Source organism: Dermacentor variabilis, chromosome 8 (genome assembly GCF_050947875.1).
Source record: "Dermacentor variabilis isolate Ectoservices chromosome 8, ASM5094787v1, whole genome shotgun sequence".
In the NCBI taxonomy this organism is placed as follows: Eukaryota; Metazoa; Arthropoda; class Arachnida; order Ixodida; family Ixodidae; genus Dermacentor; species Dermacentor variabilis.
In genome coordinates, this window is record NC_134575.1 from 170,350,353 (window position 1) to 170,377,847 (window position 27,495).

At 46.0% G+C, this 27,495-nt stretch overlaps 1 protein-coding gene across 3 annotated transcripts in view; it reads right to left on the reverse strand.

Moving 5' to 3' along the window:
- The window catches only part of LOC142590722 (protein 5NUC-like), a 190,049-nt gene extending 162,934 nt beyond the window's left edge, over nt 1–27,115 (reverse strand). For 2 of the 3 annotated variants that reach the window (XM_075703152.1, XM_075703151.1), the window contains exon 1: nt 26,729–27,114. In XM_075703152.1, coding sequence (XP_075559267.1) covers nt 26,729–27,037 — 309 coding nt within the window. In that variant the 5' untranslated portion in view covers nt 27,038–27,114. Of the gene's footprint in view, nt 1–26,728 lie in introns of all 3 variants that reach the window. The other variant, XM_075703150.1, reaches the window with a different exon arrangement.
- Nucleotides 27,116–27,495: the final 380 nt, after the last annotated feature.

Consider the following 27,495-nt stretch of genomic DNA (forward strand, 5'->3'; position numbering starts at 1 on the left):
CATACTAATATGGCCGACCCTTTTCCGTTGTCACAGACCATCGCGCGCTTTGCTGGTTATGCTCATTGAAAGACCCTACAGGAAGACTTGGTCGCTGGGCCTTACGTCTCCAAGAATATTCGTTCTCTTTCACCTATAAATCTGGCCAACTACACAAGGACGCTGACTGCCTGTCTCGCTACCCGGTAGACGAGCCTGACGACGCCGACAGTTGTACCGTCGACGGCATTTTCTCTGTGTCTGCCTTCGCTAACATCGCCGATGCGCAGTACCGAGACCTATCACTGCGAGCACTTATTGAGCGTCTGCGCTATACACCTACCGACGCATCTGTTAGCCGATATGTCCTCCAGGGCGGCATTCTGTACCGAAGGAACTTCCTCCCTGATGGACCTGATCTTCTTCTTGTCGTGGCAAAACATCTACGACAGACTGTGCTCTTTGAGATGCATGACGCACCCACTGCATGACATCTTGGGGTAACCCGCACGTACGACCGCGTCTGCCGCCGCTTCTATTGGCCTGGTCTCGCTCGCTCCATCCGACTTAATGTTGCTGCCTGTGATCCCTGCCAGCGTCGGAAAACACCTCAGGTGCTACCTTCCGGTCATCTCCAGCCGATCACCGTCCCTGTGGAACCGTTCTTTCGTGTTGTATTAGACCCCCTCGGTCCCTTTCCCGCGTCATCCCCTGGGAACAAATGGGTTGCCGTCGCAACTGATTACGCCACCCGATACGCTATCACGCGGGCTCTCCCTAGCAGTTGCGCCACTGACATCACGGACTTTCTCTTGCGTGACATTATCTTAGAGCATGGCGGCCCGCGACAGCTGCTTACTGACCGTGGTCGTAACTTCCTCTCGAAAGTTATCGCCGACATTGAGCGTTCCTGCTCTATTCAACACAAGCTGACTACCTCATACCATGCTCAAACCAATGGCCTGACAGAGCGGTTAAACCGTACTCTTACCGACATGCTGTCCAAGTACGTTTCGAAGGACCACCACGACTGGGACGTTGTCCTTCCTTACGTCACATTTGCTTATAATTCTTCCCTGCACGACACCACCGGATTTTCTCCATTTTATCTACTCTGCGGTCGCGAACCGACCTTGCCCTTGACACGGTACTTCCTCCTGCTGCGATCTCAACAACCGATTATGCGCGTGACGCCATCGCCCTCGCCGACCATGCACGCCAGCTTGCCCGCGCTCGACTGACGGACTCGCAAACCACGCAGCAGCGTCAGTACAACGCCCGCCACAGTGACGTGCAGTTTTCGCCTGGTGCACTTGTGCTCCTGGGGTCGCCCTCTCGTCCCGTCGCGCTTTCAGAAAAGCTCCTTTCGCGATACACAGGGCCCTACCGCGTGCTGCGCCAGGTGACGCCTGTGACGTACGAAATTGCTCCTGTGAACTCAACCTCGTCATCTACTCTGGCATCTAGTGATGTCGTGCACGTCAGTAGGCTCAAGACCTACTACACTGCTTCAGAGTCCCGCCTTTATTCGCTCCGGGACGGCGCTTTTGCCGCCGGTGGTAGTGCTACGAGATAGTATTTCCAATGACGGAGAGCCGAGCAGTAAGAAGACGACGACGACGATTGGAAGCTAGCGCGGGCTGTTGCCTCTTGGCCAACTGCGGCGTATTGCCTTGTAAATATACTTGTAAAGAGCTTTTCGTCGGTGTCTTCCTACGTAACAATATTTAAATCTATGTAAGAGAGATTTAAAGGTATTAAAATTATAAGTTATTCGTGTTCAACGCGCTGAGTATCTCGCAAATATCACAAATAAATCAACAATAACAAAAGCATGCAGAATTATCTGACAGAATATATCTTTTTCACGTGTTTCTATGTTCGAGCGACTCAGGTGACAACAGGCGAGCATGTATAGAAGAGAAAAATCGCGATCATATTGATAAAAATTCAGTTTCGCCCGACAGGCGAAGCATTGGGTGCGAAATCATTAGGCAGTCACACGAATTAAGGTGAGTCATTTCATTAGCTGCATAAACTTTGGTAAAGATTTGCTTACTAACTATACTAAGCACGTTGACACGCGCGCCGAGGCAAACACGAACACATTGCACGACATGACTGAGGACACTTGGTGTCAGAACAGTGGCGTTATGAAGAATGGTAGCAGCGGCCGCCTTCGTGCCGAGTCCCGCTACAACTTGAGCTAGGCGCGCGAGGACACAGCGCACCCGAAGTCATCAGCTATCTCAGGTCGTCTGGCCTTCCATACCATCGCAGACTGCCTCCGAAATAGGACGCGCGGCGCAGTGCTCAACCACCGCAGGTATAGTAGAAGAGGAAATGCACGCTAACCTGCCCTTTCCACCCTCGTCCTAGCGTGCGCCACTTGCCCGCTGCCCATGTGCGCACGTGAGAAAACGGCGCGCACATTCGCCGCCTTCCTCTGTTGCAAGTACAAGAAGACAACGCCGCATCAACGCCGTGCCCTGTAGGGGCGAGCGAAAGGTTCCGACGATGAGCCGAGAAAGCCACCACCTTTCTCGGCTCATCGTCCGAACCTTTCGCTCGCCCCTACAGGGCACGGCGCCCAGGCGCGATAGTATCCCACTTGCACATTGTACGAATCACCATGCCGACGACGATAGCGGAAGTTCGCCCGAAGTGTCAATAAAATTGCTGTCGCAATAGAATGTCAGAGCTCTCCTGAGCACAGCCCCTAGCTTTTATACGTCAGGTTTGCACTGACGTGTCCAGACGACAGATGTACATTCTAGAGCGAGCCCCACGCAGGATTTCTAAGTAGCTTCTTTCCATTCCTTGGTTGTTGTCTTTCGTGCCTTATTTAAATAGGCAAGTTATGGTTCCCTCGAACAGTATAAATTGATGTACTCGTGCCAAAACAGGTTAGCATAAAAAGTTACTTCCGGATACATGAAATCAATGCACAAAGTAAGACTGTTCGTGTGATTAATGTAGGTGAGTTCCAGTGCCTAAAGTGTGTTTTTGCAGGTAACAGATACAATTTCTGTGAGTTAAGTTCCATTTTCCAGGTTTTACTTTAGCTGCAAAATGAACGCGGCACGTCATTCAAGATCTCCTGATAATATCCATTCGTAGTTTTACAGTACAAAACACAGTCTTCTGCAGGCACATGGGGTTAAAAGCAGTGTTAGCAACAACACTCACTACGTAATTAATTTAACTAGAACGTCGAAGTTGCACCAGAAAGTCGAACCATGGATTGCAGCAGCAAATGCGTAGACAGATGCATGAAGTAAGGATAGCATTGTCGGCCCTATAAACTTGCACGCATTTGATTAATATCTAAACTAAGAAACATGGTGTCAGCGCGCACAGTCAAAAATGAACACATCGTACTCTACGACCGCGGGCACTCGCTGACAAAACGCTGGCGTGAGTGAGCGCGGCAGCAGCAGTGAGCGAAGTGACGTTCGTACTGTGTGTCTCTTCAACGCAAAAGGAGCGGCGAGAACGCAGCACGCACGAAAGTACCAACCGCTGTCGCACCTGGACTTAGCGTCTCTGTCGCACCTGGACTCAGGCCGCGCAATGGTTCAGTTGCTGCCAGAGTACCGCATCGCCCCCTTTTCCCTCCCTCTCGTCCACCCGGCTACATGCACGCGACGAAAAGTTGCGTGTACTACACACTTTATATAGTACAGAGTATGCATAGTATAGTATAGTATGGTACAGTAAAGTATAGTATAATAGCAAGAGCTTGGTGACGCAACCCACCGCCCCGTTTCAAAGGGGACGCTCATAACATCCAACCAACATCCATCCATCCATCCATCCATCCATCTCCCTTGCGCGCGCAAGATTAAGCCGCGATCGTCGGCTCACTCCGGACCCTTTCACTCGCACCACAACAGACGGCGCGGCGACAGTTTTAGCGCCCTTGTACTTTATACGGCAGAAGCACGATTATGACACTGCCACAGATTTACACCCGTAGAGATATACAATACACTTGGTCCTGTAGAAGGATCGACATTTGAGCGTGTTGGTACTGGTTGAACACCTTGAACGGGCAGCGCAAAAAGACGATGACAGAAGGCAGGAACACATAGGACAGCGCTGAACTCACAACTAACTTTATTCGAAGGCATACACACACTTATGTACATAACCCTTAGCCACGTGCTCTCCTATCTATGGCGTCATTATCAGTGCGCAGGCAAAAAACACGCAAAACCATTTAATCTAATGCTACGCTATAAAGCGGCTTAAAAATTCAAATTCACTATCATGCAAATTTAACGATGGCATTCTTACACAACGTGACCGTTTTTTCCTGATATAGAACGCCTGAATAATCTCCCTCGTAGTCTGATTTTTATGCGCGGAAAGTGGTATGGAATTTTTATGCGCGGAAACGATGGTATGCTTACAAATTTAGCGATGGCATACTTGCACATCGTGACCCTTTTTTCCTGATATAGAAGGCCTCAATAATCTCCCTCGTAGTCTGATTTTTATGCGCGGAAAGTATTGTGGTGTTTATATAAACAAAGAGAGCACATTCGAAAAAAAGTCAGACGCCGCGCTAAAAACCACGCAGAGCATGAACACACACTTTTTCGAAGCGGAAGGCGTGAACTAGGCTCGAAATAAGAGGTTGTGATAGCAGTGGCCCTTACTTCACTAAGCCGTGCGTTCTTTGCCACTTCCTCGAAGTCAGCCCGCCTGATCCTGCGAATCCACACCTCTGTTTGCGTTGCGCACGCCGGACTGCAAAGCAAAAAGCTTTTTGCCCTCGCTGTGTCTGCTGCGGCAACCGAAGGCGCAGCAGCATGGCGTCGCAATTAAGTTCTCGGCCCTACACATTATATTAAGCTAACGCACTCCGTCAGTCCGCCTGCCGTACTTTCGTCGCGCTGGCCCAACAATGGAGCTCGGCGCGCGTTGGAAAGAAAAAATATACAAAAGCGCGGCGCCTGCTCCGCTCCCGGCCTCCTCCGCCGGGAGCGGAGGGGGCCGGGCGACAGGAGGCGTGGAGGAGGACGCGCCAGGGTGAGCGGGGTGGCGGAAAGATCTAAGAATGGCGCTACTTTTGAAAAATTGAGGGTTTTTAAGCCGCTCACTAATACGCCTCCGCCCCTACGCCCCAACGCCCAGTCTGCCTGCACCTACACGAATACCGGACAAGTTAAAGCTCTCCGTCGTCTCGCAGATACCTCGAAGTTATGGTATCGAGAGACGGACGCCGTTGCCTGAGTGGTGCGGCAGCCAGTGCTTTCCTGTCATATTAGTTCCGTCGGCGGAGGGCGAGATGAATAAGTGAATTCGTGTAACGGTTCACCCTAAAATCACAGATTGCTGTGTTTCTTCCTTCTGAAGGTGCGCAGACGAGCACATTCTTTCGGCTCTCTTGATAAAGCTTCGAACTACAGAAAGCTTGTGACAAGTACGGCGATTAGAATTAAAGTGGAGATATCGTCCAGTATGTGTCGGTTTTCGGTATACGGAAAAGGACAGGCTTGGTCTCTTTCTTTGCCCCAGTACATCTAAAAAAGGAATAGAACCAGGATTTTCCTGTTACACTGTAACCTGTATAGCCGATTTTGTAATGGAGTTCAAGTGCGCGACCAAATTGTCCATCTCGGATGATTTCACCACGCAAAAGCAATCGGTCACGTAGCAAGCAAACACTCTTGGCGTGGTAGTGAAATTGCAAAGCGACCGCAAGTAACTGGTTGAAAAACAGAATTCGAATGACCGGCAGGATGTGACCAATACAAAGGGAGTGTGGTCTTTCAGTGTGGGGTCGAGTTTGAGTGCACAGTGCGCCTGTTCCTTGTACCCGAAATTCCAGAAGGAAGAAAAGAGCACAGTTCTCCCTGACCTTCGGATTGAACGGTTACACTAACTCATTTATTCACTGTGCCCTCCACCGACACAACGAGAATGACAGGAAGACGGCGGCTACGAAACCACCTCCGCAATGGCACCTTGTTTCACGCCATACGTTCGAAGTGTCAGCGAGACTTTAGCCTGTCAGCTAAAGTTTCCGGAAAGAATTTGTCAACACAAGAATAACGTTCACCAAATAAACAGGGATCGCAGTGCTGTGGAAGAACACAGCGAGCACTTGAATTCGAAAGCATTATATGCCCAAGGAAGCGAAAAATTCAGTGAGTGTCTGGTGTTATCATCTGGTGGTACAAGAAGCACGTGGCCAAGTGATGACGTCATGTTACCGGCGCTGGACTTGCTGCAGCTCGTACTGCGAAATACGACGACTAATTGCAGTGAAGTGAGCTAAATTAAAGTTGGAACAGGAGTTTTACAGTGAATTAAGATGAAGCAACGTGGATGAAGGTAAATTAAATTGGTACAAAATAGAGCAAGGTGGAGAAAAGTGCAATGAAGTGAATTGAGTTGGATTCAGGTTGGTACAAATTAGGGCAAGGTATATTAAGCTTCATTAATGTAGAGGGGTGAACGACACGTCACTGTTTATTCATTAGAGAATTCATTAGAGAAGACATTATGCTTTCGCATTGCAATCACGTAAGGATATTTAAGTAACTCTTTTTTTTTTCACTGGATTAGCCACAACGGCGCTATCGTATTGGCGAGAGAAAACCAACGGCGGTGGCTCCTTTTAGAAACCGGGCACATATTGAAGAAATCGAGTAACATCAAGCGTTCGTCAGGGACTTTTCCCGACGTTTACACTCAAGGTCTACGCAACATGTCTGCGCGCCTGTATGCGCGCCTATTAAAGCGCCAAAAACGCATATATACTCACTACTACGCCTTACGCCATGTCACAGCTGACGAAGGAGCCAGTGTGGCAACGAAAGGTCGGGTTTTCAAAATAAATTTTGTTTGGAGCTTCCCTTCTCCCTAATTCATTGAGGTATTGAGATGTGCTTATAAGTTATGTTTTTCTAAAGTGTCTCAGTGTATTCTACGCACTTTCTGACGGCTATGTATGTATGTATGTATGTATGTATGTATGTATGTATGTATGTATGTATGTATGTATGTATGTATGTATGTATGCATGCATGTATGTATGTATGTATGTATGTATGTATGTATGTATGTATGTATGTATGTATGTATGTATGTATGTATGTATGTATGTATAAGGTAGCTGGATGTTTTTTTTTCACTGGATTAGCCACAACCGCGCTATCGTATTGGCGAGAGAAAACCAACGGCGGTGGCTCCTTTTAGAAACCGGGCACATCTTGAGTTGTATGTATGTATGTATGTATGTATGTATGTATGTATGTATGTATGTATGTATGTATGTATGTATGTATGTATGTATGTATGTATGTATGTATGTATGTATGTATGTATGTATGTATGATTGAATCTATCTATCGATCTATTTCTGTACCTTTGCATCTGTGCATATATCGATTAATGTGTCGCAGCGTCCACGTGCCGATTCACAGACGATGATGAATACCCGACGATGCGAGCACTTTGGCGTTGGAAACGTAGGGTAGTTGGTTCTTGGCTTTCAACGCGCAACTACTTATTCCTCTTCTGCCACAGCGGTGACTCCGGACCATGGAACACCATGTTCCACAAGCGTCGACCGGGCCACTGCCAAGCACCGATTCAACCGAATTCCCGACCCCGTCAAAGAATCATTGCGCTGTAGAACTACCTGCGTTCGGCCCTGACTATCGGGAGATTTATTTTATTCAAGAAGAGGCACACTTTACAATCTCTAGTGTCGCATCACAGCAAGGAAGGTACGGCTACCTACCCGTCGCGCCCTACCCAATGAACTTGACGTCGAGTTTGCGACATGGCAGCTGCGCCACCAAGCCACATGCCGCACGGGACGCTTAAGAAAGCCATCCTTGTGCGCACTACGATTCATGAATAGAAGTGATTGCAAGTGCTCCTAGCTTCAACTGATCTTGGTTATCACCATCCATCACAACTCGTAAGACAAGTGATGCAAGCACTTCTGAGCACTCTGGACTCATGTTTCGACGACAGCCTACTAAACAAACTGTTTATCTAGTGCCTATCACCCATTGCTCAAATGGTTTTGACATCTGCATTGGAGCAGAACATGCCCGGTCTGGCTGCCTTCGGCGACAAGGTATGCGAAATAGCATTTTCCCTGCAAGTAGCTGCTGCAAGTTCGAAGGCGCACACTTCTTGCTCCCTTGCAGCGGCATGGCCCTCCAACCAATTGTCCACTCCAAAACCTCCCTCGACAATGCAAGATGACATCGCTGAGATTCCCGCCGACATTCAGCGGCTCACATATCTTGTGGCAAGCAACTCCACCAAAGTGACATCTCAGCGAGACACTTTGGAGACAGACAACGCTTCGGGTGATCTCTTAATCATTCACGAAGACCCTCCGCCGTCCATCTACAGCTAGACACTCTTCGGAGTCATCACCGCCTTGCTAGTACCACCAACGCCTTGGACAGTGCGCCCGGCGTTGCACGCAAGCTTGTTATTGACCGGTAAACGACGTCGCTAACTAAGGGCGACGAGTGACTCCTGCCTGTCTGCCGGTCGTCTGTTCTTCCTTCGAGCCTCCATGAGCGGTCCAGTTTCTCGTCGACACAGGGACAAAGGTGAGCGTGCTGTCTGCCCATGGGACATACCGAAACTGTTGGCCAATCATGCAACTGAAAGCCGTCAAATGCAGCAAAATTAACATCTACTGTCGCAGATCCGTCACGCTGATTGTTGGCGTTAGATGGGCATTCAAGTGGATTTTTTGTTGTCAGTCACGCAACACTAGGTGTGACTTTCTTCTTAACTACGACTTTCTAGTCATCATGGCAAAGAAAGAGATACTAGGTTCCACAACTTGACCAAAGTGGCTAGCAACGTTTCCACCATATCACCACCCGCGTTAACGGTTCGGCATGCAATTCAAGAGCCCTACGCAACATGGAGAATTTTCATCCCCTTCTGCTTCACTTGAATTGACTAAACCGGTATGCGATAAAGTCGAACATCCCATCATCCCTCGACGCCCACCCTGTCACGCATCGCCTCGTCGCCTGGTACGAGAGACGTTACCCATAGGCAAACACATGATCAAGCATATGCTGGAGATAGGTACGACTCGTCGATCATGCAGCTTATGGTCGCCACTACTTTATCTGGTACCAAGGACAATCGGAGATTAGCGTCTATGCAAGAATTATTGTGCTCTAAACGCAGCAACAATGCCTGATATATACCCACTGCAAGACATCCACGACTTTACTTCTGGTCTCTACGGAGCGAAAACTCTTTCCATAGTTCTATGGCAATGGCATATCATCAGATCCCTATTGCTAAGGACGGAATTGTTACGTTGCATAAGTCACGTATAAAGTTGTAATTACAATATTTAGACGAGAGACAACGATGCCCAAACAAGATGGCTATCGAGAGCAATTCCAACCTCCGCACGTCAAATGGTCTTCTGATGCGCGCCAGTCTTGGTTGAGCCAAAACATAACGCCGTCTAACTATAAGGGAGGTGAACTCGCGGCAAAGTAAGGCTTCAGCCTGGACAGATGCACAACGTGCATGGGGACACGCGAGTCCAGCGGAGCGATCTTGTAGTTGGCATCGCCAAGCTGACGCAATATCGTGTAGTGGTGTGTGTAGCGCAGCCGAAGCCTTTCAGGCAAGCCGAGGCGGCGACATGGGGTCCATTGGAGGACAACGGATCCATGATGAAATCGAACGTCCCGATGTCGGCTGTCGTACCGGATTTTCTGCGCGGCCTGGCACTCAATGAAAAGGCAGGAGGCAATCTCGCGTGCCGTGCGAGCCAGGGCGAAGGCCGCGTGAGCACATTCTATGGGTGTGCTCGTCGAGGAAGGAATCAGCGTGTCAAAGGGCGAAGAAGGATGGCGGCAGAACAGAAGGTGAAAGGGCGAAATGTCAGCGGTTTCGTGACGGGACAAATTATAGGTAAATGTAACGAAGGATAAAGTCCTGTCGCAATTACTGTGACGTCAGTAACGTGAATCGCCAACATTTCTGCCAACGTGCAATTGAGGCGCTCCGTTAGTCTGCAACTACACGGGGCATGAAGGTGCGACCGCGTTCAGTGAGGACCTGCCGGGGTGCGCCGTGGTGGAGGATGGCGTCATGTAAAACCAAATCTGCTACCTCAGTTGCACAGCTTGTGTGCAAATCACGCGTGATCGCGCACTGGGTCACATATTCAGTCGCGACAAGAACCCACTTATACTCAAGTTTCTAGGTAGGAAAAAGGCCGCGAAGATCAAGACCGACGCGAAAGAATGGTTCTGAGGACACATCGATGGGGTGATGGCGTCCAGCGGACATCAAAGCAGGTTTTTTTACGCCACTGGCAGAGCGCACAGGCTGCAACGTAGCGGTTCACAGAGCGGTACAGGCCTGGTGACGCGGTCGTCAATACACGAAACGCGCAGGTGGCCTGCAATAAGGGCGTGAAGCAACGGCTCAACAACTCATGGCCGGAGATGGCGTGGTACGAGTAAAAAATTCCGGTCATTCAGGGCGTAAGCTGTGACGGTAGAGAACATCGTCGCGGAGCATGAACATGCGCACCGTGGGCTCCGAATGTCCAAAGACGAGACGGTCGATGAGAACAGGTCAACATCACCACGCCGTTGTTCAGTGCAGATATCATGCCAATGAGATATGGCCACGATGCAAGAGTCGGTCTCATGCGCATCATATTCAGAGTGTTCGACAGGATATGCGGTAGTGGCAGCCTGACTTGTCACATATAAAGATATAAATCACTTATAACGATTTATCTACAATATTCACACGAGAGGCAACGATGCACAAACAAGATGGCTGTCGAGAGTGATTACATCCTTTACACATTAAATCGTCGCCTTTTGACTGGAACCAGCCTTGGTTACAACATAACAATATTATCAAAACCGCTAATACAGCACCTTTTGGATTGTTTGAAGTTCTACAAATTCCCTTCGGCCTCAAGACGCTTCGAAGACATCCAATAATTTATTGGCGTTGTCGTCCATGGACTACGATTTGTATTCTCTTACATAGACAATATTCTGCTTACTAGCTAAAGAATCTCATCATGAAGCCCTACGGTCGCTCTTCAACGGACTTGAAAAACACGTTACATTTTTTTTTAGATCGGGCAAATACCAGCTCTGCGTGCCTTCACTGAAGCTTAAGGCGCAATCAAAAGTGGCACCAGTCTACAATATTGTACCTACAATACAATGCACTCTATAATACAATATACAAAATTGTATAAACAGGATGGCTTTCCAGACCGATTCCACCTCTACACGTCAAATCGTCTTCTTCTGACTGGCGCAAACAAGAGTAGCGCCAGTCAGAAGAAGACATTTGACGTGTAGAGGTGGCAACGGTCTCGACAGCCATCCCGTTTATAGAATTTTGCGTGCATTGTCTTCAAATCAATTTTTTCTTTAGCTACCTACTGCCCCCAATATTAACCGATCCTCCTTAATGGGTGCGAGCCATTACAGAAGTTCATCATCATCATCGTTGTCTGTCTTGTAAATATTGTGAATACATCTATACGCGCGACTTCTGCAACGTAAGGAAGGAGGTGTGGGTGCAGGAATGGTGGAGGTACGGTGCGGGGTACCCACGGGAAAGAACAACGAAGCTTCGCCGTGGTCATCACCTCCGGCTAGACGACGTGACGGATGAAACAGCAACCGACATGGCGCGGCCCGCATCAACGACGACAATCTCAACGGTTGTGCTGGCTCAGCTACGGGATGAAGGAACGTCCTGCGCCACCGACCACCTCGACGTGGAAGATTGGATCGCCACGTATGAGCGTGTAAGTGCCCACAACAAATGGGATCCGACGATTATGTTGGCTAACTTGGTCTTCTACCTACAAGGCACGGCGAAGGTGTGGTATGAGAACCACGAGGAACAGCTTAATGACTGGGACACGTGCAAATAGGACCTGAGGGACTAATCGGGCCGACCCGCCGAGGGGAAAAACACCGCTAAGCAAAAACTAACGACCCGTGCCCAGACCCCAGAATCATGCGCCTCTTGCATCCAGGAGGCGCTGGCTCTGTGCGAGATGCCGACAGCAATATGTCTGAGTCAGACAAGGTGGGGCACTGTACTGTAGGTGATCGCTGACAATGTTTTCAACAAGTTCATTTGCAAAAATTGTGAAACAGTACAGGACATCGCAAAAGAGGACCAAGGCTTTGAGCAGGCCATGAGCCGCCGCATTGCAACGCCGTTTGAACTTCTTCCGAACACAGCTGCGACATCCTCCTGTCACGACAGGGTAGGGGTGCAGTGACGATCATTATCAGATGACCTGACACGGATAGTGCGGCGAGAAATTGAAACCATAGCTCTTGTAGCCCTTTTTTCCAGCTGCAGTGAACCGAACAACTCCCCTACACTGTTCGTGCAAGCAATAGTCCGCGAAGAACTCGTCCAGAAAATACCACAATATTCCCGTCGCGCACGCAATTTGATTACACAAGGTTGAGTAACAACAAACACAACAGACAGACAGAGTCAGCGATAGCACTCGAGTAAGTTCCAAATAGCGTCCTAGGCGGATGGATGAATTTAAATTGCTAGCGGGTGGAATGCACTCCGTGGATGAAATAAGTACACGTGTCACTCATGGGGGCCTCATAAGCACACCAAACAGTTATTGGATTGGTGAATTTTATGTATCATAATATTTTAGTGGTATTGTTTTATTTACATCTCTCAGAATGTCCAACATCTTGTTTGCCCGTCCATGGACAATCTTTAATCAAGAGAAAATCAGACATCCACCCAAATGCAGCTAAGTGCTACGAAGGAAATCCATACGGGTTTCTCGAAAGAAAATTTTTCTTCAACTGCGAGGCTTTTCTTTCGAGGAACCCGTATGGGTTTCCTTCGTAGCACTTAGCTGCATTTGGGTGGGTGTCTCCCTTTTCCTTTAATAATTACTTCGCTCTACCTCGCAGGTTTCCGTAGAACTATTATGGACATTATTTCAGTATGAGCACCTCCCACTGTGATTTGCACATAATACCTGAACGTGATGTCTTCTCACCAGTATCGCTTAAGCGCACCAAGTTGTTCTCCGAATGCGGACTTATATATGGCGGATTTTTTATTAACTTATTTTTGCTTAGGTTACCAATTTCGTATAGGCCACTCCACATCAGTGTGACGCTATAATGAAAGAATGGCAATGTTGTTTGATACGTGGCAAACCTTTCTGTGCACCTCTCATTGGCGTGGTTCCCTCGGCAAGCATCATAAATCGCCTTCGTTCGCGTGACACAGCTACGTATACGTCTCACACTGTGCATCCGCCTGGTTTGGAGATTTCATTTCAGAATATATATAGAGGCAAGCTGTAGAAGATGGTAAGCATGCGTCTAGGGATCCTCGAGAAGCCAGAATGTGGACAGAAGAAACAGAAGAGTTATTGCTTAGAGGGAAGAAAATAAAAAGAGCCGAGTGGAGCTCGTGTAAGAGAAAAATGCACAAGTAAACGTTGCATGCATAACTTGCCCAAAAGCGACAAAGGTGTACCAAAAACACTCTCAAATGATATAAAAGCACTCGATACTCAGCCTAAAAATTCGCAAACAGTTAAAGGAATGATGACGGTAAAATATTCGAAAGGGTCGATGCACTCCGCGACATCCGAGAAGTTGTTTATAATAAATTCGTCGCGAAAGAAAACGTAGTTCAGACTCAAACACATCCAGACGCAAAAGATATGTATAAGAGATGAAAATTTAGCGTTGAAAGCTCTTTTAAAAAAGCTGTAAAATATGTCGCTAATAACACGGATGCAGGAGCGGATGAAATCGGCACATATCTGATCAGACGCCTCAGCACAAAGAGCAAGGTGCTGCAGACTAATGACATAGAGCAAGCGATTAAACTGAAGATTGCAGTTGGATGGCTTGAAAGCAAGATGAACTGTTTTAGTAAAAAATGTAACACTAAGTTTAACACTGTGTAACACTAAGCGCCCTACACTCATGAAGATTAACTTTATCTACAAAGACAAAGGGAATCAGGATAACACGACCTCGCACAGACCAATTACATGAACGTCGGTGACATATAGAACGGTACTCCAAGTCAGGTAAGGTGAGCTCAGTTTATTTCCTTAATGGCCCCTTTATCAGGGGTGTTACATAAGGCGCAGGGTACATGTTGCGAGAACAATTCAACGTGATAACCAGCAAAACCTGTGAAATGTGGTAGATAGCCTGTATAAACAAGTACATACTCGTAACAAATTGTCAATTAGAAGAAGAAAAAACTGTTATTTCGGCCGAAGAGAAGAAACAGCGGCAATGGACAATTCACTTCAGTAACTCGTCGAACACTTGAAAAACGGTATATACATTGCATGCAATCGGAAACGCATGGTAGATGATGAATTTATAGAGAAAAGGTAATTAATTTGACAAATTTGGAGCTACCTCAGCAAATGAACACATCGTTATTATTTCTATATACAACATCGAGGGGAAGGGCATTCCAATCAATTGCTGTTCGAGAGAAAAAAAAGGAAGCAGAGAAGGTAGTCGTTTGTGAGCGTGGTTTTAAACTTGGAGTGGATGACGAACGCGTTTTGATATTCTTGCGGGTTGAATGATCTATGGCACACGATTAAGTGAACTGTAGCAAAACTTATGAAAAAGACCAGCGCTGGCTATCTGATGGCGGTGCGAGAGTGACTTTAACTCAGATTTCTGTTTTCAGGATGGTATGCTTACGTCATATGAATAGGATGAATGAATGCATCTTACTGCCCGAGTTTGCAAGCACTCAAGTGCGTTGACGAGATATTTTTGATATGGGTTCCAGATAGGTGACGCATATTCGACTTTAGGCCTGATAAGTGATTTGTACGCCACAAGTCTGACATCCGGAGGTGCATGACGCAAGTGGCGCCTCATAGAGCCGAGTGTTTTGTTCTCCAATGATAATATGCTGTTGATATGCGTGCCCCAGTTAAGATCACAGGAAATCATGACGTCTAAGTACTTGAATGATTTTACTGTTTTAATCCGATTGTTGGCTATTGTGTAAGAAGGCAAGAAGGGTGTGCGACTGCGAGTAAATGGCAGATATTTACATTTTATTGATTAAGAGTCATTAGCCAATGGGCACACCAAGACTGCACATGGTTGAGATTTTGTTGCAAATTATGTCCATTAGTGTCATTGTTCATGGTATGATAAATCACGCCGTCATCAGCGAACATTCGAATTTTACAAGTTATATGAAAGGGTAAGTCAATGATGTATATGAAAAAGAGAAGTGGACCAAGAACAGACCACTGAGGGACACCTGAAGATACCGGAAGGTTGACGGAGGACTGGTATTTGATACTAATGAATCGCTCGCGGTTAGTCAGGAACGTTTCTAGCCATTTTAATACATCCCTGTCTAAATTCAAAAAAGGAAGTTTCTGCAATAAGTGACGGTTAGGGACTTTGTCAGAAGCTTTTTCATAGTCTAGGAAGATAGCATCAGTTTGTTAATTACAGTCAAGATTCGAGTGAAGGTCGTGAACGAAAAGAGCTAGTTGGGTCTTGCAAGAAAAGGCCTTACGAAATCCATGCTGTGCAGGATGAAAGAAATGGTTGGCGCCTAAATGGCCCATGATGAGTGAGTAAATGACGTGCTCCATTATTTTACATGGAAGACTCGTTAAGAAGATGGGGCGATATTTTAGTGGGTTATTCCTGTTGACTTTTTCATAACATATGATTTTTAACATAACGTATGATTTTTCATAACATTAAGCATGATTTTTCATCCTTCTGCACTAAGTACTTAAACAGGAACCTTACCCATAACTTGCGCACTGTATCTATGGTTTGGTCGAAGTCACGCACAAATTATGGTACTCAGATCATAGACAATCAAATAGTTACACTCTGTAACACTTATCCTTTAATGATCAACTGTATAAATGATTGCAAAACCCTTTCTCAATTTAAGAAAGAAATGAAAATGATGCTTTCTTCTCCTGCCTCCTCTGCTTAGAATTGTACCTGTCTTTTATCTTGAGCAAGTGCCATCTGAATTATTATCTACATCATTGTTTCCGTGAATTAGAATGATTTAACCAATGTATAATATCAAATAATAGGATAATTTGTCATATGTGACGCAGCATTGTATTTCTGAATTTCCACTGATTTCATTGATCTCACAATGTAGTGCAGTATTTTGTCATGCCGACCTGCTGTCATAAAGTGTGATCCCGAGGTGAAGGCCCTGTCAGGAGGCATTATTGCCTCCTTTTGCCGCGCCTCGTGAACATCCTGTACCACCTATGTGTGTCCAAATAAACTGAATTGAATTGAATTGAGTCCCTTGGCGATAGGAATGACCTTTCCCATTTTCCTATCATAAGGGATGCAGCCTGCTGAAAGTGACTGAGAAAATAGGAGACACAAAAGTGTAGCTGAGATATACTTAATATATTTTAACAGTTTCAAGTTAATGTCATCTATACCGGTGGATGAAGAGAGCTTGAGGTTATCAATTACATTGGAGATGTCATCTACGGAGAACGTGATGGCCGGCATTACAAATACTACGTTACTAGACATTAATGGTAGAGGAGAACTGGTATCTTTAGTAAAAACTTCGGCGAAGGCATTGTGGAACGAAATGGCACAGTCGGTATCAGTCATGATATCTCCAGAATCGTCAGCAAGATTTACGGCTCGAGCTTGAGGGGGTTTATTACTTCCCAGAATTTCTTGGGGTTTTCTCTGAGTATTTTTGTTAATTCGATGTTAAAAAAGGTATGCTTGGCGCTATGAAGAGCAGATAAGCACATTTTATCGGCAGAATAATACTTTTCCCATGTGTAGCATTCGTACTTAACCTTGCAGATCGAAAAAGTCCTTTTTTTTATTTTCTAGACGCTTTACATGGTTAGTGAACCATGGGTTCCGGCGGTTTCGACGGAAGGTAATTTTCGGTATATGTTTGTCTGCTAATTCAATAATTTTACTTTTAAACAGCGTCCAAATAGTGTGAGTGGATCGCTCGTAAAATCTAGATTGAAAGTTTGGTAGAAAGGCAGTCAGTTCGCCATAAATGGCATTGAAGTTTCCTTCATCGCATAGGCTGATAATATTGCGATATGTTGCACGTGGTGGCGTGGGAAAGAAAAAGGTAGCGTGAAGAACTTTGTGGTTGCTGATAGCAGGAAGGAAGGTTAATGATGATAAGCTGTCGGGGTGATTAATTAGTATAAGATTTAAGATGTTTGCACAGCCAAGCGAGACACATGTCGGTTCAGAAACAAGCTGTGAAAGATTAAAGTTCAAACAGACATCGGTGAAGTCTTTAGCCTCAGCATTAGTTAACGCTGCTGAAGATAGGTCATGTCAGTCAATACCAGGAAAGTTAAAGTCACCGAATAAAATAATCTGAGCGTTGGGATGTGCGGCAGTAACCTGGCATAAAATGGTGTTTAATTTTTCTGGGAAATCAGGGCTGTTATCAGGTGGTCGATAACAAACACCCAGCAGGACAGCCTGTGGCAAAGAGCGTATAAGTAGCCAGGCTATCTCAAGGCCAGTAGGAAGCGCGATTGGGATACAGGGTAATTGCTTGCTAAATCCTATAAGAACCCCTCCTCCTCGCGTTGCTTGGCGGTCACACCAATGAACGTCGAAGTTTGGCAAGTCGGATAATACCTCATTGTCAGTGATCTCCGATGGTACCCCTGTTTCTGTTGAAATAAGTAAATTACTGCGTTATGAAGAAACGAGACTTGATATGCCTTCGCGTTTGGGAAGAAAACTACGGGTGTTAGTGCAAATAACAGATAAAGAAAGATTATTCGTTGTGGTGATGTCGCGAGGGTTAAGCGAACCTCTATTGCACCTTGATTGCTAGTGAATATCCTTTACGGTATTAGATGATTCATCATATTCGTAGTGTTTGGATCCTATGACAAGTCTTTTGAAACGTAGTTTGAAAGGTGTTGCCATGCTTTTGCCGAAAAGAACAAGATGTTTGTGGGCATTTCGAACAGCAGGTGAAAAGTCCTCATCAAAACTGCAGTTACTCCCCTTTAACTTGCGGCCATTAGACCAGACCAATTTTTTTTTTGTTTTATAGAATGCAAACATGGCAAGCTGGCAACGGCTAGCTGAATAGCGTCCCAACCGGTGCGCACGCTCAATTTCTTTCGGATCGACTTGATGTGCTCATGAATTTTATCAATAAATACTTTTTCCGAATGCGCAAATGTTTCAGGAGGGTTGGGGTCAGGAATGTCATACAATATTAAGTTCTTTCTACATGAACGGTTGTCAGCATCCTCTATGCGGCTCTCTAGGCTGGATACCAGGCGACCACTTTCAGAGGTAGCAGCATACACAGCTTCCAATTCGCTTCGCAGGGGGATGAGTGCCTGGTAGTGTTGCTCCAGTTCCATCATTTCACTTATTTAAATCCGTTGCACAAAAGTTGATTTTTTAGGCCTTGTACCTCAGTGATTCTTGTGCTTTGTCCAGCTGTCAGCCTCTGCAGCTTAGCGAAAACGTCAGCTATACTAGGCCCCAGATCGGTTTCGACATCGTCTGAAAGCAACAGCAATGACTGAATAGCATGCACACACTCACTAAGCATGGCGAGGCAGCACGGAGTCATAAGATTGTAACTGCGGAAGTGCGTGGAGACAAATGATGTGCCGGGGCAAATACAAAATGGGTTCACACTAGGCAGACGCGTAGACTAAAATATGTTCTGTATGAATTGAATGCATGGTGACTTCAGAAGCTCGCAAGAGAGTTTCAAATAGCCTTTCTAGTTATTAAGGGAGCCTACGACAATGGAGACAGGAAACTGCTACAGGATATCGTTAAACACAATGCCTAGATGAAGATTTCATGGAGCTGCTGGGGCAGATATATATATATATATATATATATACAACCGAGTCCGCATTGGATGAGACGGCCGAAAATGTAATGCAGTGGTGGAAGCTCACTAAGGACTGAAGCAAGGACTCTCCATTGTTGTTCATTTGTTCATGCTTTGTTTCAAGAGCATAGAAAGACAACTGGAAAACAGCGAATTAGGGTTTCATTTATTCCACATGCATAATTGACCAATGGTGCCACAGGAGGTCTCCGGACTGATCTACGCTTTGATATATGCCTGTCTTTCTTGGTGTGTGCCGTCCGTTTCGTTGTGAGGAGGATTGATGTATGCTGACGACATAGTGATACTAGCGCACAATGCAACCTATTTAACGAGAGTTGTGGATATTTGCGGCAACACAGGCACAATTTTAGGTCAATTTTAGGCCAATCTCAGTTTAGTTCTGAGAAATCCGGAATTGCGTTTTAATGAACAGAAGAGGAATTGTGTGGTGTGAATTCACCAGCAAGTCATATCTATAGTCAGCCAATATAAGTACCTCGCCACATATAGAAATAAAAGAAAGATATAGTGAAGCACCCACCAAGAAATACTCATAATAAAGGAGAAGCAGAATACAAACATAATGAGACCTAGGGCCGTCTTGGACTACAATAAATATGAAGTGGTGCGTGGAATCTGGAAAGGAGTAAAGGTGCGAGCGCTAACGTTCAGAAATGCCATTCTGTGATTACGATAAGGTATCTAATGGGGCTTGGTAGTTAACCAAATATCGCTTGTCCAGTTCGTTTTGGGACAAGACTGTAAAAGCACAAATAAGGTAATCCGGGGTGCCATGGGTTGTTCCTATTTGAAAGTCAAAGAAGCGCAGAGCAAAATTACCTTTGAACAAAGACTCAGGTGCAGGGATCAATCTAAATACATAAACGGTAACGTGCACGAGTATCTATTCCTGAAAAGCGCAGACGCAGAATGCAGGAATAAGTGAAGGAAGTAGGTGACAAAGGCCTGTGTAACTGAGAGTGAAAATAGACAAGGTGAAGGAAAGGTATACAATCAAACCAAAATGAACATGGCCTTTTGCATACGTCTTTAGCTCAAGCAAGATAGGTGGCGATCTGTCACCGCCATCGTTGGATGCCAATATATCATCACCATCATCATCATCTTCGAAGCGAGAAAAATTACTCGCGATAGAGTATATGCCCCATACATAACCCCTTTGTACGGTGGCAATAGGTTTTTCTGTATATTCTTACAATGATACAGGCATTAACGTCGACAGTCATCATCATCGCCAAAAATCACAGCGGACTCGAAAGGCCAAGTATCGAGTTGGATAGTAAATTAGTAGACAGTTATAGGAAGTAAGGATAGAAGTTTTTATCGGCCACATAAACTCGTAAACATTCTCTTGACACAAACATTGTGTCAAGCCTGCACAGGCAAACATAAACACATCTAATTCGATGAGTACGGACACTCGCTGTCAAACCGCTGGCGTAAGGAAGAGTGGCAGCAGCAACAGCAGCAACGAGTGAATTTACCTTCGTGCTGCTGCTCGCTTTAATTCGAACTAAGCGGCGAGAACACAGCGCACACGAAGCTATCAGTCATCGGCACCTACTCATCAGAGATCGCTTTCAAGATACTTCCCGCGCAGCCGTGTGCGGCTGCGCTCAGCTGCGCCATAAGCAGCCACCGTCGGAGTAAAACACTTGTACACCCATCCCCCCCCTACCAGCCCGTTGTCCTGCTCTTGGTACAAGACTATGCGCTTCCTCCTCACCTTCATCCCTTGAGCGCGCGAGATCAAGCCACTCTCCTGGGCTCACCCTCGCACAAGTTCCCTCGCACATACAGCGTACGACGTGCAGTCACGCGATTAGCACACTTGAACGTTATAGCGATCATTGGGAGGACCCCGTTGGCGACGGCGGAAATGCGCGTAAATTGTCCGTATAATTGCTATTTCAATAAAAACCAATATATGATGCTAAAAGAAGCGCTTACATTTAATACAAACGTATGGACACTGTGTAGCGTTAAGAACGCAAGTTTTTGAGAAAGACGCAACAGCTATCTATAAAATGTTCCTGTAAAAATTGGCAGTGGCTTAGCTCGGCTATGCCAGGATATACGTAGCTAAGGCTAAGGCACAGCATGGTTAGCCTTCGTTAATCTAGATTGCAAGTACAGGTTAGTCTATTTATCTAGCTATGTTGCGCCGTTTAGCCAGTCGTTCGGTGCGCTGTTCGTCTGTTTTCTGGGCGATTCATTCCCTCTTTATCTCGATCCGATGTCGATCCCAGACCTCCTCCTGCTCATCAGAATTGTCGCCGTCCCTACTGCCGCCTCAACTGTGGTTGCGGCGCACGCGAGCTCTCCTTTTCAATCCTCCGATATGTTATCAGACATGCGATGCAGCTGGCTAAGCGAGCGAAGGCGAGCGCAAAGACGAGGAACGCGGTGTGTCTTTATAGGAATCATCGCGAGGACCCGGTTGTCGACGGCGGAAATGCGCGTAGATTGTCCGAATAATTGCTATTCCAATAAAAACCAATATATGATGCTAAATGAAGCATTTATACCTAATACGAACATATGGACACTGTGTAGAGTTAATAACGCATGTTTTTAGAGAAAGCCACAATAGCTATTTATAAAAAGGTCATGCGAAATTCACGGTGCAGGAAAAGAGGTGTCGACAGGCGTTCGAAATACATGGAACCTCCCTAACGAGGCAGGTTAGAGATTGCGTTGATTGCGCGTCTCGCCTGAGTCGTATGTTAACGTCTGCGCTTGCGCGCCTCCACAGAGTAGCAACATGCGCACTTGCGGTCACCAATTTCAATGCACGAGTGCTACGGCAACCTGTTTCTCCAAAGTAGGTTACAATAACTCTGTGAAAGGGGGGGGGGGGGTCTGTGTCTGGTAGGGAGTCTAGGTGCGCTGAGAGCTCATTCCGCAAGAGTCTGAATTCATCTCCTTTTCTACGTCTATTATCTTGACAGTTTGTATTATGGATGAGGCGAATGTGGCGAACCTTGACGGTACATTCTGTGTAATTTAAAATTCAGTCCTAGGATAAAATTGCGTCATATAGTCTTCTGAGAGGTCTTACTGGTTCCTTTAGTTTCCTTGCAATTCAGTGTGAATAAAGATTCAACACTTTATTGAGCATGACCGCCTTGCCTCGTAAAGTGTGAAAATGTTAAAGATTTTTTTTTTTACTTTATACCTTCCCTGTTGTTTTATATATGTCTAGCCTTACGATTCTGCGCTAAGCAGCTAAGAAATTCTGTATTACACCCGCCGCTTCGCACCTCACGCCGTCTTTTCAACTCCTTAAGTTTGCAGCGCATACATGGCTCCACAAACTCATTTAATAAATCTTTTTTACCTAGCTCCATTACATTGTGGAATGACTTACCCGATTCCATAGTTACTGAAATAGAACCTAATAAATTCAGGCACTTATTAACAGCACATTTCAAGAGCTGAGCTATTTTGCCGTGTTTTTGAATGTGTATGCGTGTTTTGTTTTGTTTCCAAGTTGTGCTTGAGCCGCTGTGTCTATCTTAGTGTTGATGCTTCTAATGATGTTAATGTTGAACATGAATCCTGAACTTTGTGTTGCTTCTTTTTTGTTGTTACCGACCATTGTATATGTAACGACTGCTCCCCCCCCCCCTTATGTAATGCCCTAAGCCAAGGGCCTTTAAGGGTAAATAAATGATGATGATGATGATGATATTTCTGTGCACTTCGACATTTTCAGTAATTTGATAAACGAAGTCATTGTTATTATCAAATTCTTCCGACATAAATACCTCACTGCAAAAGTCAGTAATTGGTCATAGGGAGAAATTGGTTAAAGGGAAAATTGGTCATGAAACGATTTCATAGATGAACCAGAATATAGCGGGTTAATCGAGGAGCCCGATTTTTCTTAGTCATATAGTGTCACATTGTGTGGCACAGCAAGGGCACTGAAGAAGAAGAGAACGAGGTTCGTCTCGGCATCGCGCGTCAGCGGTTAAGTTTCGTGAAGTACAAACGCCTGGATCCCCATTCAGCGTGTATACTTCAGCAGGGTATACGCGACAATTTGGTGGAGCTTGCTGGGTACTCCCAACTTATGCAGGAGACCCCACTGGGCAGCAAGAACCTCGCACAATCGGAGCTGACTCCAGTTCACCGCACAAGCCGGTGAATCCGAGGCCTCACCCCAGAATTTGGAAACCTCTAGGAAAAAGTGATGACTACGACCACTGCGACTTCTACGGAACGGGTGTCACCAACTTACCGAACGCTGCTGAACCCCCAAGTGCCGACGGCTTTTCATGGCAACACAGTTGAAGACGCGGAGGACTGACTGGCGGAGTTTGACGAGTGGGACAACAATGCCGAACTCAGAAACATATACTTCAGCCTCCAGGATGGTGGTCGCACTTGGTTTATTAACCGCGAAAGTGCCCTGTTACGCGGGCCTGAGTTCCAGCGCAAGCTACCGGAGACTTACTCCAGCCCCGAATGCCGGGAAAAAGCGGAGCGAGCCCTTCAGTCACGCGTCCAAAAGTCCAACAAGAGCGTCACGATGTACGTGGAGGACATGACGCGTCTCTTTCAGCGTGCCGATCCGAGCATGTCGGAAGAGAAGAAGGTGCGTCATCTGATGAGAGACATAAAGGAACAGCTCTTTGGCGGTCTTGTTCGGAATACGCCCAACACTGTCGTGGAGTTCCTCACCGAAGCCACCGCAGTGGAGAAGACGCCTCAGCAACGGTCGAGCATGTACAACCGACAAGTGAATTCCGCCTGCACTTCGGATACGCCGGTAGGCTTCCGGTGCGACGTCGCCTTGCTCTGCGAGCTGATTCGCTAAGTGGTTCGCGACGAGCTGCAGAAGCGCCACGGTACGTCGCCACCGCCAGTCAGCTCCCTCGCCAGCGTCGTACGCAACGAAGTACAGCAGGCACTGCAGACATCTCTTTCCAACGGTGAAGCGCCACCTCTGCCAAGTGAGTCCAGGCGCAAGACTTACGCAAGAAACAACACGCTTCACGACGTTTTACTTCGTTTACGGCCGTGAAGTGCACAATACGTTAGAAGCAATGCTGCCATGCGACAACCTCGATCTCGCCCAAGATGTCGAACTTTCGTGCAACGCGCGGAAGAAGCCCGTCAGCTTGCCCGAGTGCACATAAAGAAACAACAGGGCATCGATGCGCAACGTTACAAGCTCCACCATCGAGAAGTCGAGTTCCAACCTGGCGATAAAGTTATGATCTGGACTCCCGTGCGCCGAAAAGGACTATCCGAGAAACTTTTGAGTAGCTACTTCGGACCTTACAGAGTGTTGCAGCAAATTAGTGACGTGAATTGCGAAGTCCTTCCTGACGGAAGTCAGCCTCCCCGACGTCGACAAGTGCAGTCTTAGATTGTGCATGTTTTGCGGTTGAAACCGTACTATAGACCCTAAATTTGGACGTTTTCAGCCGCATATGTTAGCTTTTGTTGTTAATCGTCACTCAGTGCCTTATGACTATATCGCACACCACAGTGATTGTGGCTATAGCCTATGTGTTTGTCCTAGGCCATCTCGGCTCTCACACGTCAAGCCTATGTATGTTTTCATTATTTTATTTGTTTTTTCAGTCCCCTTGCTGTGCCACATGGTGTGGCACAGCAAGGGGACTGAAGAAGAAGAGAACGAGGTTCGTCTCGGCATCGCGCGTCAACGGTCACGTTTCGTGAAGTACAAACGCCTGGATCCCCATTCAGCGTGTATATTTCAGCAGGGTACACTCGACGATATCATAAGAAGCCAACAAAAACTGACACCAAGGACAATGTTTTCCCTATGTTGTCCTTGGTGTCAGTGTTTGTTGGCTTCTGATGAGGTGACTAATAAAAATCGGGCCCCTCAGTTAATTCCCCTTCTTTTCGTTTATTACATAACGAGGGTATCGAATGTGGCAACATTGATGCCTTCAGGTAGCATGTGTGGGCGCATTTACCGGTTGCCTTTAGCTGAAAAAAAAAGATCATGTTATCTAGACGCCTTCACATCCGCCGCCAAGGTCTGTGAGTGAAGGCATTGGCTAACACTCCCAGCGTTGTACTAAGAGACATAAATACCCTAAGGAAGTGGATGGGGAAACGGCGCAGCGGTAGCTCAATTGGTAGAGCATCGCACGCGTAATGAGAAGGTTATGGGATCGTTCCCACCTGCAGGAAGTTGTTTTTTCATCCACTTAGATTTCCATTAATTCATCGTTTCTTTATTTAACTTATTAGGTATAACTAACTTGCCTTATGTTGTCCTTGGTGTCAGTATTTGTTGTCTTCTTATGATTTCACTGATGAAGCGACATGCTAAGCTATACAGCATAGATATCTGGTCTTGTGTTCTTTAGAATATATATACTGGTGCACGATGTCTAACCTTCAAACTGACTCAATCTTCCTAGATTTCGCGAAAGCCTTCGACAAGGTTCCCCACGTGCGCTTGCTACTAAAACTTTCTTGGTTAAATTTGCATCATAACATACTGCAGTGGATAAAAGAATTTCTGGCAAACCGTACCCAATTCGTTCACGTTAATAATCAAACCTCTAGGTCTCTTGCAGTAACATCAGGCGTCCCGCAAGGATCAGTTCTTGGTCCCCTTCTATTTTTAATATATATTAACGACCTACCAACACAGGTCTCCTGTAACATTCGCATCTTTGCCGATGACTGTGTTATCTATCGCACAATCAGTAACCCCTCTGATCAACTAACTCTTCAAAGAGATTTAACTTGCGTCCAGGACTGGTGTAATCAATGGCTCATGGAACTAAACCCCGATAAATGCAAACTCATGTCATTTCATCGAAAACGTAATCCTCTCCTGTTCCCTTATACAATTTCGCACGTCACGATAGCATTAACACAGTCTTACAAATACCTAGGCGTAACGTTGTCTAACGATCTAACCTGGAACGCGCATGTCACTAGAGTGATATCATCTGCTAACAGAAGCCTTGGTTTCCTAAAACGTCATCTACGTCTAGCGCCACCAAACCTAAGATTGCTTGCATACAAGTCACTCGTACGCTCTAAGCTGGAATATGCCTCTGCCATCTGGAGCCCTAACCAAAAATATCTAACAAACTGTCTAGAATCAGTGCAGAATCGTGCCACAAGATTCATCCATTCATGCTATTCATATAATGTCAGTATATCATCGTTAAAAGCAGAATCCGGCTTAACAAGCCTGACTTGTCGGCGTCGTATCGCTACTATGTACTTATTTCATAGGTTTTTTTACCGCTCACTTCATCATCCACCCTACATCAGCCCTCCTGCACGCATTTCTCTCCGCATTGGTCATCCCTTTCAAGTCGCCCGTCCACGTACGCACACTACCACGTTTGCCACATCATTCTTCCCACGTTCAGCCTCGGACTGGAACGGCCTTCCGCACGACATCGCCGCAATCACCTGCCCATCGACGTTTTTGAACTGTATAATTAACATATTTACCAGCGAGCAAACTTGTACCTAAACATCTTTCCCTTGTGTATATAATTTATTTTAATAGCTACCCACCCCTTATGTAATACCCCCAATCCTGGGGGCCTTTAAGGTAATAAAGTGAAGTGAAGTGAAGTAATTGCTAAAGTATGTGCGAAAAGGTTTGGACACGGCTATATTAAAAAAATTCTTACGATTATATTTACCTCTCTGCAACTTGGTAACTTTATATCGAAATTTCACTATACGACAGCTCTAAGTCCACAGTTTCGATTAAAATGAATATTTTTTCCTTACTGTAATTATCGAAATAATGTTCACTTACCAATTCAGCAATTCTCGCTACTCCACCGAAGCACTTGCTCTCGTTCCGTGCTTTGGCGTTGCACTGCACGCCACGCTTTGTGCTCTCAAGAATCCGTGAGTGAATATCATTGGTGTGAAGAATAGTTAAATTGAAGGTCGTCCCGTCACTTTCTACAATTCCGTCAGTGCTAATCTCTCCCATATTAGATCCAGTCGTTTCGACAGTATCTTCAGTGGAAACTGACGAATTACTACCAATTTCTCTGGCTATTCCCGAGGAGTAGAACAGTGAGAGCATGCTTAACATTGCAGCAAAGCACTGGTACATTACTTCTCTAAGCCACGGAAAAGTACTAACTGAAGGCCAGCAGGATAGCCTCTCCCGATGCTCAAAGCGCCCTTTTATTTTCAGAACCCAAGAGAGATTTAATATTATATACTCACCGACGGCAGACGCGCGATATTTCTTTCCTGATCTGTTTCGACAGAACGATTTCTCTATTCTGACATTCAGTATGACGCATGAAAAAACAGAGGTCCACGAAATGTCAACAAAGCCCCAATCGTGCCGTTTTCATGACTCGTACGTTACCCGCGAAGAGAAATGAATCCTCGCGTCTATTTCCTTTATTTTCGTTCTTTTGAAACGGATGATGTGAAACTGACATTTGCCGAATAATGTAGAGCCAGAACATGGCAACTGGAAAGCGGTGCGTGTCAAATAGAGTTTCTTTCTACAAGTTGTTCAAAACTATTCCTAGTTCGTTGATAGGTTTTCTAGCGCGC